General features: G+C 49.7%; 1 protein-coding gene across 1 annotated transcript in view; it reads left to right on the forward strand.

Moving 5' to 3' along the window:
• Nucleotides 1–13,495, forward strand: part of LOC142814058 (uncharacterized) — a 125,942-nt gene extending 112,447 nt beyond the window's left edge. Inside the window, exon 7 of the mRNA XM_075892003.1 lies at nucleotides 13,058–13,495. Coding sequence (XP_075748118.1) covers nucleotides 13,058–13,436 — 379 coding nt within the window. The 3' untranslated portion in view covers nucleotides 13,437–13,495. The remainder of the gene's footprint in view (nucleotides 1–13,057) is intronic.
• Nucleotides 13,496–14,795: the final 1,300 nt, after the last annotated feature.

Genomic DNA, 14,795 nt, shown 5'->3' on the forward strand with positions numbered 1-14,795 from the left:
GTGTCGGTCTCGGCGCTGTCCTTGCGCAGCGCAAACCAGGGTTCCCGGAATATGTCGTGGCGTATGCAAGCCGTACGCTTACAAAAGCCGAGACTAATTACACCGTCACTGAGAAAGAATGTCTGGCAATTGTGTGGGCCCTTACCAAGTTCCGACCTTATTTATATGGTCGCCCATTTGATGTAGTCACCGACCATCACGCACTATGCTGGTTGTCCTCATTGAAAGATCCCTCAGGCCGTCTCGCCCGGTGGGCACTTCGCCTGCAAGACTACGACATCCGCGTGCTGTACCGCAACGGAAGGCAACATGCTGACGCCGACGCCCTGTCGCGCTCTCCCTTGCCTGACGACAATGCCCACGACCCAGCGTCTCACCTTGCCGTTTCTTCCATTAGCATTCATGCCGTTGCTACTGAACAGCGCAAGGATCAATGGATTGCCTCACTGATAGACTTGCTGACTGATCCATCCACTCCATCCACTCGCGCGTTGCGTCGTCAAGCCCACCATTTCGCCGTTCGCGACGACCTTCTCCACCGACGCAATTACAGCGGTGACGGCCGCCAGTGGCTACTAGTCATACCCCGCAGTCTGCGCTCTGACATATGCGAATTCTTTCATACTGATCCGCAATGTGCGCACTCCGGCGTATCGAAGACTTACCAGCGCATTCGCCAACGGTACTTTTGGCGCGGCATGTACCGCTATGTGCAGAAATTCGTTCGCTCCTGCATAGGATGTCAGCGCCGCAAAACTTCAACGCACCTGTCGCCGGTAGGTCTGCAACCTCTACCTTGCCCTGCCAGGCCATTTGGGCGCGTTGGCATTGATTTGTATGGGCCACTTCCACTAACGTCGGCCGGTAACCGCTGAGCCATTGTTGCTGTGGACCACCTCACGCGATACGCCGAAACTGCCGCTCTCCCCGCGGCTACAGCGAGCGATGTGGCCTCCTTCCTGCTCCAACGATTCATGCTGCGACACGGTCCACCTCAGGGACTGCTCAGTGATCGAGGCCGCGTCTTCCTGTCTGAAGTCGTCGAAGCCATTCTCAAAGAGTGCAACGTTGTTCACCGCAAAACTGCTGCTTACCACCCGCAGACGAATGGCCTTACTGAACGCTTCAACCGTACGCTCGGCAACATGCTCTCCAAGTACGTCGCCGCCGATCACACGAATTGGGATTCCATTCTACCCTTCGTCACCTACGCATATAACACCGCCCCTCAGAGCACTACTGGCTTTTCACCTTTCTTTTTATTATATGGAAGGCACCCGTCGCACACCATCGACACTATACTTCCGTACAAGCCAGATCCGTCAGAGTGGGCGCCTATTTCTGCTACAGCCAAGCTTGCTGAAGAGTGTCGAGAGCTCGCAAGGACCTTTACAGCGCATGATCAAGAGCGGCAAAAAGGCATTCGCGCTGACACCAGCACCACTGCGCCCATGTTCCTCCCTGGAGCGCTCGTCTGGCTCTCGATCCCTACCACTTCAACTGGCCTATCTTCAAAACTATTGCCCAAATACGAAGGCCCCTACCGTGTCGTCGAACGCACTTCCCCTGTAAATTACTTGATCGAACCCATCGAACCATCTTCGGACATGCGCCGTCGAAGGCGCGACATTGTCAACGTGGAGCGCCTCAAAGCCTACCACGACCCGCTCATAGTAACCAGCTGCTAGGTCGCCAGGCGGCTCCCTCTTCGTACCCGGGGTAGTTGTGGTGAAGCCTTCGAACAGTGGGTCGTCCTCTCCAGCGCCTTCTAGTGGGTTGCCCTTTTTAGCAAGAAGAAGAGCAGCTCGTGCAGAGAGTCGGTACCCGCATTGACTGTCACTGTCAAGCATCGTCGACAACCGTCCGCCAATAAACTTCTCAACAATATATATATATATTGTGGGCATTTAGTATAGGCATCCTCTTCACCGGTACATTATCATCATTATCATGTGTGGCTCATGCATCCTCATCGTTGTCGCGTAGCATCATCATCTTGGCTCATTCATCGTAGCTGTCGGCTGCCGGTTCCTCGGGCCTAATAAAAGGTAATCCAGACCAAGACTTCATACGTGGTGGAGAGTGCTGTTAGATCCCTCGTCATCCTCTCGACCACTCTACCCCCTGGAGCTACGTTCAGGTCGCCGCTTGGGCCAGGTGTCTGGAAATATGTCGCACCAAGATGAGGCCGGTGCTGCAGCCGTTCCCACTCAACCACTGCGTGCCGCGCCTTCTCACGTCATCAACAGCCTCCAGCGTGAGCCCCATTCCTTCGCTGGTATGCGCGGGGAAGATGTGGAAGAATGGCTGGATGATTTCGAACGTGTCGGCGCTGCTAACCGGTGGGATAACGCCTACAAACTCGCTCACGTGCCATTCTACCTCACGGGTGTCGCGAAGACGTGGTTCCTCAACCACTTTATCGACATCCCCGACTGGTCAGCCTTCAAAGATCAGCTTCGCCATGTCTTTGGAACACCGGCTGTTCGTTCGGCTCTCGAAAAGAAAGCTCTCGCGACTCGGAAACAGCACATCGGAGAGTCGTACACATCCTACATCGAGGATGTTCTTTCACTTTGCCGCCGGGTTGACACACCAATGACAGAATCAGACAAGGTGCGCCAGCTTCTTAAGGGGATTGCACCCGTCGCATTCAACGCCCTAGCGATCCAAAATCCGGCTACCGTTGCTGACGTTGCGACAACCTGTCAGCGCCTCGAAGAACTTGAGTCTATGCGCCTACAATCAGACAGTGACGCGGCCCGTACTACGACTGATCCAAACCTGCGAGACACGATAAGGGCGATTATACGTGAAGAATTAGAATCAATGGGATTCACACTACCTTCAGTGTGTCCCGTTCAGTCCTCTTCAACGTCATTGCGGGATGTCATCAGGGAAGAGCTCACGTCCATGACCCACATGGCCAACCTGCAGCCCATTGTCTCTCGTACTCTACCATCGTTCCCGCACACCGCCGCCGCACCACCAGGCACCATCAGCTCGACGTCCCCGCCACGAACGTACGCGTCGGTTGCTGCCGCACCTCCCACAAGCTTTCCCACGAGCTTTTCATCACCACCGCGTGAGCCGTCACCTGTCCCTCTGACTTCTCTCTCTCCTGGTGCAGTTAGCGCAAGCTACTACCCTCCTCATCGATCGACTCGGCCTACGTGCTATTATTGCGGCTATCGTGGTCACATTGCACGCTTTTGCCGCAAGCGCCAGCAAGACGAGCGCCGAGGGTATGACATACGCGAACGGGACTATACCGCAGGAGCCTTGTACCAGGGTCGCCGTTATTCGTCACCGCCGCGTCGGTCTCCATCTCCGCCAGCATCGGGTGAACTGCGCAGTAGTCACCGATCAACCCGACGCCGTTCACCGTCGCCTTACCGGCGCTCTTCTTCTCCTCTTCAGCCTGCTTCCCTTACTTCTGATTGGCGTCCGGAAAACTAAGCGATGCAGTTTTTGGAGGACAAACTGCATTCCAACACAGGACTCCAATTCCTCCAGCGCGCCCCTACAATATGATTGCGGTCACAGTTGAGGGAGTGGCGTTGATGCTTTGGTGGACACTGGGGCTGCGTTTTCTGTTATTCGTGCTGATTTGTGTGCCCGTCTTCGAAAAGTCACGACGCCTTATGATGGACCGACACTGGTTACAGCCCAGGGAACAATGATTCGCCCTTCCGCTCACTGTACTGCCCGTGTACTAATCGACGAAATTCTTCATCATATAGAATTTGCTGTGCTATTCCCCGTGCTCCCATGAACTCATTTTAGGCTGGGACTTTCTTTCCTCTGCTTCTGCGGCTATTTGCTGTGCACAACGTGTCGTCCATCTTACTGACACGGACCACTTGCTCAACGACAAAACCTACAGGCCACTTCGACTCATCTCTGCAGTAGACATCGAGTTACCACCAAACGAACAGCAATTAGTGACAGTTTTGTCCAAAGACGTCGACTCTGGTGACATTTTGGTCACTCCGTCACCGTGTTGCCTTAATAAAGGCATAGCTCTGGCATCAGGTGTGGCTCGCTTTAACAATGGATCAACTGTCCTCGCTGCTACCAACACCACACAGGATAAAATTTTACTACCACGGGGCACTACTGTCGCCTGCGTTGCCGATCTGCAGCCTGTGTGCGTTGTGCCTCTTACCCCTGTCTCCTCTAAATGCCATCCTGCAGATCATGCTGCTCCCTCGGCCTTTACAGCAGCCATCAACAAAGACTTGAATGACTCACAGAAGCAGCAGCTGCTTGATTTGTTGGAAAAGCATGCAAACTCCTTTGACGTTCATTCATCCACCCTGGGCCAGACAACTGCTACAGCACATCGTATTCAGACCGACGGAACATCCATTGTGCACCGCCGTCCGTACCGCGTCTCTCTAGCTGAACGAAAAATCATTGAAGAAAACGTAGACGATATGCTCCAACGGGAGATAATCCGACCCTCAACCAGTCCTTGGTCGTCGCCCATCGTTCTGGTACGTAAAAAAGACGGTTCCGTACGATTTTGTGTCGATTACCGAGCACTCAATAAGATCACTAGAAAGGACGTATACCCCATGCCACGCATCGACGACGCCCTAGATTCCTTACAGGGTGCTGAATACTTTTCGAGCCTCGACTTGCGTTCCGGCTATTGGCAAATCCCCATGCACGAAGATGATAAAGAAAAAACTGCGTTTGCAACCCCGGACGGCCTATACGAATTCAATGTTATGCCGTTCGGCCTATGCAATGCGCCCACAACTTTTGAGCGCATGATTGACACCGTGCTGCGTGGCCTGAAATGGAAGACTTGCCTATGTTACCTCGATGACATTGTTGTCTTTTCATCGACGTTTCCTCAACATCTGCAACGCTTGGACGAGGTCCTGACTTGTCTTGCGGGCGCTGGTCTTCAAATTAACACCAAAAAGTGCCATTTCGCCAGCAGATCTATCAAGGTACTCGGTCATATTGTGAGCAAGGACGGAATTCGCCCAGACCCTGATAAAACTGCTGCAGTGCTTCGCTTCCCTCGCCCTGACAAACCAAAAGATTTGCGAAGTTTCCTTGGTCTCGCCTCTTACTTTCGGCGATTCATACAAAACTTTGCCTCCATAGCCGCACCACTTCATAAGCTACTTGCTTCCGGTATGCCCTTTCAGTGGTCTCAGGAATGGGAATCGGCTTTCGACAGGTTGAAGAGTGCCCTCACGACAGACCCTGTACTTGCTCATTTTCACGATGATGCACCGACCTTCCTGCACACAGACGCTAGCGGCCGCGGTTTAGGAGCCGTGCTCCTGCAACGGGACAACTCTTCGCGAGAGCGAGTCGTTGCATACGCCAGCCGCGTCCTCTCCGCAGCCGAGAGGAACTACACGATAACCGAGCAGGAGTGCCTCGCCATCGTTTGGTCAGTACAGAAATTTTGTCCATATCTGCATGGCCGCCATTTCACCATTGTGACCGACCACCATGCTTTATGTTGGCTTTCGACACTCAAGAACTTGTCGGGACGCCTCGGACGCTGGATTCTACGCCTCCAAGAATATGATTTTGAGATCGTGTACAAGTGTGGCAGGAAGCATAGTGACGCCGATGCTCTTTCTCGCTGCCCACTACCAGCGACTCCACCACTCGGGGTTTCCGCCATCGATTTGCACAACACGCCCTCGGAGTCCACGTCTACGGCGGTTTCCTCACTCGCCTCTATGAACCAGCTGCCTTCGGACGACCCGCACGATTTTCCTTCTCGACAGTTGGCTGACCCATACTGTCGACGTATTATAGACTACCTCACTGGCAGTTCCCGTCCACCTAATGCAAGGCTCGGTCGCCAACTCTCGCAATTTAAGCTGGACAAGTCGGTACTGTACCGCAAAATTTACCATCCTGACGGTCAGCGCGGGGTTCCCGTTCTAGCCCGATCACTTCGGTCCGAAGTCCTCAGGGCACTTCATGACCATCCGACTGCTGGTCACCTTGGTTACCATAAAACCTACGATCGCCTTTGAAGTCGGTTTTATTGGCCAGGCATTACCACTAGTGTAGCTCGGTACGTCGGGTCCTGCACTACCTGCCAATGTAGAAAACTACCAACATCTGCTCCCGCCGGTAAACTACAGCCTCTTCCGTGCCCAGCCACACCATTCGAAGTTGTAGGCGTCGATCTTTATGGCCCCCTCCCAGTCAGTGCTGCTGGAAACCGGTGGATAGTAACAGCCATTGACCATTTGACGCGCTACGCCGAGACGGCATCCGTTACTACAGGTTCAGCTTCTGAGATTGCCGATTTCATCCTCCGAGCCATTATACTGCGTCATGGTGCTCCACGTGTGTTGCTCAGTGACCGTGAAAGGGCCTTTCTTTCACATCTAGTGAACGAACTTCTTCAGGCCTCCGGCACAACTCACAAGACTGCCTCTAGTTATCATCCCCAGACTAACGGCCTCACTGAGCGATTCCACCGCACTCTTGCTGACATGATCGCCGCCTATATTCAACCAGACCACAAAAACTGGGACGTTGTTCTACCATTCGTCACTTTCGCCTACAATACGGCCATTCAGCGAACAACCGGCTACTCGCCATTTTACCTAGTTTATGGACGCTCCCCTACTTCTTTCCTCGACGTCTCCTTCTTTACCTGCCAAGCGAATTCATCTCCATCCTCTTCAGAGGAATACGTTTCACGACTCGCACAGTGCCGCCAACGAGCTCGTATAAACACTGAAGCCCGCCAGCAAGACAGAAAGCTAGTTTATGATGAATCGCATCGTGATGTATCCTTCCAACCTGGAGACGAAGTACTCCTTTTGACGCCTGTTCGCACACCTGGTTTGTGCGACAAATTTCAGCCTCGGTTTATCGGGCCGTACACACTTCTTGAAGAGACTTCACCAGTGAATTATCGCGTGACGCCACTTGTAGCCCCAGCAGATCGCCGTTATCGAACTACAGAGGTCGTCCATGTCTCCCGTATGAAGCCCTTCATGCGACGTTCTTTGTCCCCTTGACTTGCCGCGGCCAGGCTGGCCGCTTTCACGTGGGGGGAATTGATGTGGGCATTTAGTATACGCATCCTCTTCACCGGTACATTATCATCATTATCATGTGTGGCTCATGCATCCTCATCGTTGTCGCGTAGCATCATCATCTTGGCTCATTCATCGTAGCTGTCGGCTGCCGGTTCCTCGGGCCTAATAAAAGGTAATCCAGACCAAGACTTCATAATATATATATATATATATATATATATATATATATATATATATATATATATATATATATATATATATATATATATATATATATATACAGCACAGCTATTACGCTGCCCCACCGCGGTGGTCCAGTGGCTAAGGTACTCGGCTGCTGACCACGCAGATCGTGGGATCGAATCCCAGCGGTAGAGGCTGCATTTTCAATGAAGGCGGAAATGTTGTAGGCGCGTGTGCTCAGATTTTGGCGCACGTTAAAAAACCCCAGGTGGTCGAAATTTCCCGAGCCCTACACTACGTCGTCTCTCATAATCATATGGTGGTTTTGGGACGTTAAACACTACATATCAAATATCACAATTACGCTGACTTCACCACACTATTAAAATGTTCAGTGAGCGGTGGCGTTGACTTCTCGCGCGGGGTGTTTCTTTGATGAGCGCTGCGAATTCGCCACATGCGTTTCCAACACCACGCGCATTCGTGTAGCCATTTTTATCAACGCTGCTATCACGCGCTCCAGCCTGTCTTCGGGCCACGGCCGCCAGCAGGAAAATACTGATCACGGTGAATCGTTTTAGAGTTCAGTGATATTTTAATGGTATATAGCGTAAATATATGAATATCATAGGGAGTATCATGTCTTGAGAAAAATGGCTTCACAGTGTGTCGCACTCAAAAGCCATGATTAGTAACTTTACAGAAATTTTTAGGCTAGTATAAAATGACTTAGGGCCCGTGCATTTGTAAAAATAATCCTCATTAAAAATAATTTTGGTGTAATCTTTCTTGCAGTTAGAAGCGTTATGTGAACCATGAGTTAAAAAAGAAAAATTCTTAGTGTGGGCTCTTGAAGCAAAGCCACGTTGATTAAAACTTAAGATTGCAGAGTAACAGCACCGGTAACGTCCGTTAGTTTTCTGCGGTAAGCGTAACGGTAACACGTTACGTAGTACAGTAACGCGTTCTTTTCTGGTTTAAATAAAAAGTAAAGGATTCAGTTACTTCTTTTCGATAATGCTACTACCTTGCTTGTGACGATCAATAAATATATGATCTGAGCAAGGCCTCATTTCTTTGTGAGCCACTTACTGCTCGAGATTCAACTTATACACTAAGCGTTCATCATTTATTTATTGATGTCCTTTACGTCGATCTCCTTCATAAAGCAGCCACTGTAAAGTACAAATGGCCAAATATTTTTTTGTCAATATCAGGACTATTTTATAACATTTTAGTTTGCTGTGTTTTTATTCGCGATTCGTCCGTCACACTGGTGTAGTCGTTACGATGCTCAGCTTCTGACTTGTAGGTTCATGGGTTCTATCTTGGCCACGATGGTCACATTTGGATGGATGCAAAAGGCTTGCAACCCTTGTACTAATCATTCTCAGCGCACGTTAAAGAGCCCCAGATCGTCAAAGTTTTCTGAGCGCTCAACAATAAGGCATCGCTCGTAATCATATTATAGTTTTTACAATTAGAACCTGAGTTATGAATACTTTTTCTGTCATTCATTACTTTTTTGATACTATAGGCCAACGGTATCACGATATTGCTCCGCACGATCTTCATTTACATATAACAGAGCTATTACAGGTATAACCCCTCTCTTGCTTGCGCCACGTCGAAATATTGAATATTTGCTATTCTTTTGGCCTGTTCCGATAAGTCTGAGCCACACAAAGTGATCATTACACATTATTCCGAAATCAACCCGATCCCCAACAATATTACTGGAATCTTCAATGCTCACATGTCTAAATGCCGCAGTGCCTTGCCACTCAGCAGATCACTCGACGGCCGAGTGAGTGAGTAACAACTTTATTAATCGAAGGGGTGAGGGGTAAGGGAGGCTAAGCCACGAAGGCTGCCAGGCTGTGCTTCTCGATGACTTCTTCCGCTCGTTTCAGGACCCGTGTCTGGATGTCTATGTCGTTGCTGGAGAGAAGGGCCTCCCATTGTCCCTCGTTGGGGGGTGAGCAAAGGAGGTCGGCGGGCGGGGGATCCTCCGGGCAGCCCCAGAGGATGTGGTTCAACGAGGCAACGTTGCCGCACAGGCAGCAGCGTGGATCGATGGCACCTGGGTGCATGTATGAAAACACGAGGGGGCACGGGAAGGTGCGGGTCTGTAGGCGACGCCAGGCGATCTCGGACCGCTTGGGAAGGCTGCTGTGAGGATGTGAATAGAAATATCGCTCGAGGCGATAGTGCTGAGTGATGTCGTGGTAGGTGACCAGGGGCTCCGGCACCAGGGCGTCCGACTCTGAGTGGCCCACCGCTCGGTCGACGAATCCTCGAGCGCGTTGGTGAGCTGTCTCGTTGCCGGGGTGACCCGAGTGGGCGGGGACCCAGATCAGTTCTATGCGGCACTGCTCATCTTGCTGCAGTAGGGGCCGAAGTAGCCGTAAGGTGGTAGGCGAGACGAGACCTCGCGCGAAATTCGAGATGGCTTGTTTCGAGTCGCTGATTATGACGCTTGCGTCAGCCGAGGTCGCGGCCAAAGCAATGGCCACTTCCTCCGCCTCGACGACGTAAGGCGTTCTGACGGTACCAGCCGTGATGGTCGGCCCCAAAGGAGCTGAGGAGGGCGACACGGAAACGACTACGAAGGCGTCCCTGCGTGCATTGTATCGGGCCGCATCTACGTAGGCGACGGCCGGGTGGTCGGCGTACTTTGCTTGAAGCATGGCGGCACGGGCTTGGCGGCGAGCGTCGTGGTGGCCCGCCAGCATATTCTTAGGTAGCGGCTTGATGTAGAACGCCGCGCGAATAGCATGGGGTAATGAGACCAGATCCGGAGGGTGGGAGGAGGTGTCGTGGCCGATGGAGGAAAGGATGTGGCGACCGGTCGGCGAACGGTAAAGGCGTTGCACTTGAGCGGAGCGGTGAGCCTCAATCAACTCGTCGAGCGTGTTGTGTACACCCAAACGGAGAAGACGATCGGTGGACGTGTTGGGGGGAAGGCCGAGGGCAGTCTTGTATGCCCGGCGGATGAGGACGTCAATTTTATCGCGTTCCGATTTTAGGAGACGTGTATAAGGAAGGCCGTACGTGAGGCGGGAAACGACGAAAGCGTCGACAAGGCGAAGTAGATCGTGTTCTCGCATGCCTTCACGCCGCGCACGGACACGGGCGAGCATACGTGCGGTCTGCTGCACCGAGAGCGAGAGCTTGGCTATGGTGTGTGTATTATGGCGGTTGGACTGTAGGATCAGCCCGAGCACGCGGAGATGCGAAACGACGGGAACAGGAGTAGAGTTGGCATGAACCGTGATGGTGGGGTGGGGAGTTTTGTAGCGACGCCGGTCGGGAGGCCGCATGAGAAGAAGGGCCGATTTGGCCGCTGAGCAAGTAAGACCGGCCGCGTGCACGTCGACGGCCGATGACACCTCTTACGGCTATCAGTGCGCAGCTTGTATCACGGTGTTCTCTCTTTCCATTTCCCGGGGACAAGTACGCCAAAATAACGACTGCCGTATTTGCTAGTCTTGCTGCAGGCTTCTCCCACAGAACCACGTTACAGTACTTGAAGAAATTTAAACTGCTCACAAATGTCGCATACTGCAGTAACATCTTTTTTAGGGGTGAAGCTTCTTATGGTGTGGCTTGTGCGTCCGCTGTTGTCGTAGTGCATAACCTGTGGCACATACCCGCATACCAGTGGCAAACAGCTGCCCTCAGGCGCATATCCGCATGTCCACATGTTACAAAAGACGTAGCACGGTGTCGTTATTATGCTCTCGGTGTTCACAAAGCGCTGACAGCAGAAATGTGGTACATACTCTCGTTTAGTCCTTGGATTGTCCGCTGGATGGTGGTACTTGTATATGATGAATATGAAATAAAAAGAACCGAGAAGGTGGTACTTCAAGTGTTCACTAGATGTATGGATAGACAGACAAGCAGTCGGACAGACAGACAGACAGACAGACAGACAGACAGACAGACAGACAAACAAACACATGGACGGATGGACGTACAGACGCAAACACGAACGGGTGCACGTACCGATGGACTGCCGCATGGATGCACGGACGGCAGGACAGCACGTACCAACAGATGGACGCACGGACGGAAGCATGAACGGAAGCATAGACAGATTGGCGAGCACTTCACCATACTCATCATCATTCATTCCGTGGATATGCTGTGATTTTTTCTGTACTCTACAACAGCAATAACGTGTACCTGAGTACTCCTACGACAAAATCATGCCGTCCACTTGCAAGGCTGCAAGCTTATATTTTAATACTCGTTATGCTAGTTGTGCGACCAATTTACTTGTTGTTGCCTTTGATAGAACCATAAACTATGATGGTTAGATGAAGTGCGTTGCCTAGTGGTACCTCTATGTGAAATACTTAGAGAATCAATTCTACTTTACATACTTCTTGCATACTCGGGGCCTTACAAGGTTTTACGCCGGCTTACCGATGTCACATACGAGATTGCTCCGTTGGACAGTCAGTCATCGTCGTCCGCACCCGCTACTGACGTCGTCCACGTGACCCGCCTCAAACCGTACATATCCGCATATGACCCTACTCTACTTTAGGCGCCGAGACGGCGCTGCCAGCAGCGGGGGGTTATATGTTACACGACATCGGCAATGAAAGAGCATCATAGACAACGAAGACGATGAAAGCGACCGTGCTCGTGTTGTTGTTGTCACTGTTCTTCCATCTTGGCTGGAGCTGCCTCTGACTCTCCCTGTATATTTTGTAAATATATTAATTTCATTCAATCTCTCACCCCCGTAACAATATTATAGGTAACAAATTCTCTTCCCCACATAAGCATGCACATGTGAACTGAAATAGTATTTATAAAGAAATCACTAACACTACATAGAGTGAAATTAGTTGGCACGTTGGTGTAGCCACCATTCGATGATTGTACTTGGCTGCCCGCGAATTCGCGTTTATGTTTGCGAGAGCCATTGTATGGACAGTCTCGGCTGGTTATTGTGGTGGGCGCCCCGCCGCCACCGTCATTATATATATATATATATATATATATATATATATATATATATATATATATATATATATATATATATATATATATATATATATATATATATATATATATATATATATATATATATGAAATTGAAGATCAGAGTTTCTTCTACCTACCGTAATAAAAACTATAAACTTCGATAATAGAGCAGTATGTTTAAATATTTTAAATATTTTATTGTTTTGTTTCCTATACTGCACTCGTCTAGAAGTATATTATATATATATATATATATATATATATACATAATGGATGAGAAATGGCGTCAATCAGAATTACTCTTCGTCTTCCTCATCTTCCTTTCCCTCATTCACCCGTGAAGCATCACACGTTTTCCCCTCCCTCGAGAGAGCGTCAGCTTATTGGGACAATAGTAGCAACGCAGTTTGTTGACGTGCACAGTGTCAGTAGTTCTGCTTAACGGTACTATACGCATCAATTACGCATCGATTCTTCATCAATTTCCTATATGTCTCTTGAGGTGCTAACTTATTTTCTTGCCCTGTTGTCCAGAAGTGTTGTTTTTACATTTGCTCCTATTTATCGTGCATAAAGTAGCAGCTTTATTTCCTGTACCAGTACAAAGCCCTCACATTTCTTTCTGTTCATGTTGAAGTATTGATTTGTCATTACTATTAGTACTGTTATTAGGAAGCAGTTGGCTAACATTCTTACTTTCCTTGTGATTTAGAGCACCGTGTTCGTTTTCGACATTCCGTTCAACTCACCTTGTCTGTCGTATGAAGCATTGCCGTTTCGGCCGTTACTCTTACTACAAAAGCGGTTCCCCACGATATCCCGCGCAGGTACAGCCAGTTCGTCGCCGACTGTCGGGAGAGCCTGCAGAAAGCTGAAGTGAAAAAACCCGTGCTCAAACTGTTTCGTCGTGACTTGGCCGAGGCTCGAATCCTTCTGATCGCCCTGCTGCACAACGACTTCCACTTGGCCTGTGAAGCCTTCAAGGATTGGCGCGCTTCCTATCTCCAGCGTGAGCTCGACCTCTCGCACAAATCGCTGGCGGAAGGCGACCGCTTCTCCCTGCTGGCCTCGGTGCTTCGCTACGAGGCCCTGAAAAGCTTGCCTAACCTTGACAAGCGCACGGATCAGCGCGCGGTCGAGCTCTGGAGAGCGCTGGTCGTAAACGACTGGCGTGACGTTGACGGCACCTTCAATTATGCTAAATAGTGCTTCAGCTAATAAAGTGTGTCCGGCACCAAGTGACGGGTATTTTTATCTTATGCTGTAAGTGTTTGATGCTATTACTGAGGTGTATGCTTAATGTATAACACTTCAAGTTTAGATTAGCTTGCCGATTCCTTAATAACAGCAGTGTGCAACGTATACTTAAGCAAGTAAAACTTAAGCACAGTAACGTGGTAACAATTTACTATCGTTACGCACTTTTTCTGCAACTCGTCCTACCTAAGCATATCGTGCCCTATGCCACCCTTTCAAATACAGGCTTTCTATTGGCTAAATATTGCCTGAAAATGGGCTCTTACGCACTCTCAAAGAAGTCACGGCTGCTTACTTTCAGAAATCCTTTGCTGCATGCTGATTGCGTTATACTCAATGTCTCGGCTCCCAGAAAAGTATTGTTAAAACATTATTAGGCACTCGTCGAATTTATACTTTTTTTTGTGTCAGACCCAGGCTTATGACTTCACTGGCCGACCCTGTCTATTACTTAATTCATATATTACGTTGGATGCATTTAAGAATGACATCTTGCTTTTGATGGTTAGCTTGTTTGTTCGACATCACCTTAAAAAAAACAAGCAGATGATGTTGGCTCAGGAAAGCGCGAAGTTGTTAAGTATAAGTTTTTGGTAAATGGGTAGTAATTGTTATATTAATCTAATGGAAGTGGACGTGAAAAGAACTTCTCTTGGGCAGGAACCAACCATGCGACTTTGTTATAGCCTTGCGAACTTGTATTCTTCTTGCCTTACTGTTACTGCTCACCTTGTAGTGGGAGCAGGCATCTCGTAGAGCCTAAGCATTGCTTTCTGCTTGCGTTCGCCCTTGTCGATTCGCTGCTGAATCAATGGGTGATTGATTGATTGATTGACTTATTCACTGTTTGCATTCAACTTCTCGCCCAATGGTTGAGTAGCCGAACAAGTACCGACTAAATTATCTTATTCTTGATCACTCCTATCACGTGTTAGAGGAGTCTGGACATCAAAACATTTCGATGAAGATTTATGAAACTTGTACTAAGATATAGCAAACATTTCTCATGAGGCAGTTTAGTATTCACCTGCAGCAATGTCATGAAGAGTGCAATATCTGCAGTGACGAGCCCTCAGCTACATTTCACACGTCCGTCTATTGTCTTGCCGCACTAGCACCAAGGAAACTATCAGCTGCGTCTGCCTGTAGGCCTCATTGCAATCCGATCATGACATTCCGCCGAGATGCTAGCTAGGAGAGTTGGAAAACCAATTCAATCACAATCTATTATCCTCTGTCGCTGCTATAATTCCCTACTACACGCCGCTGCAGCCCACATTCACCACCCCCATCTTCAATGTCACAGTG

Source organism: Rhipicephalus microplus, chromosome 4 (genome assembly GCF_043290135.1).
Source record: "Rhipicephalus microplus isolate Deutch F79 chromosome 4, USDA_Rmic, whole genome shotgun sequence".
In the NCBI taxonomy this organism is placed as follows: domain Eukaryota; kingdom Metazoa; phylum Arthropoda; class Arachnida; order Ixodida; family Ixodidae; genus Rhipicephalus; species Rhipicephalus microplus.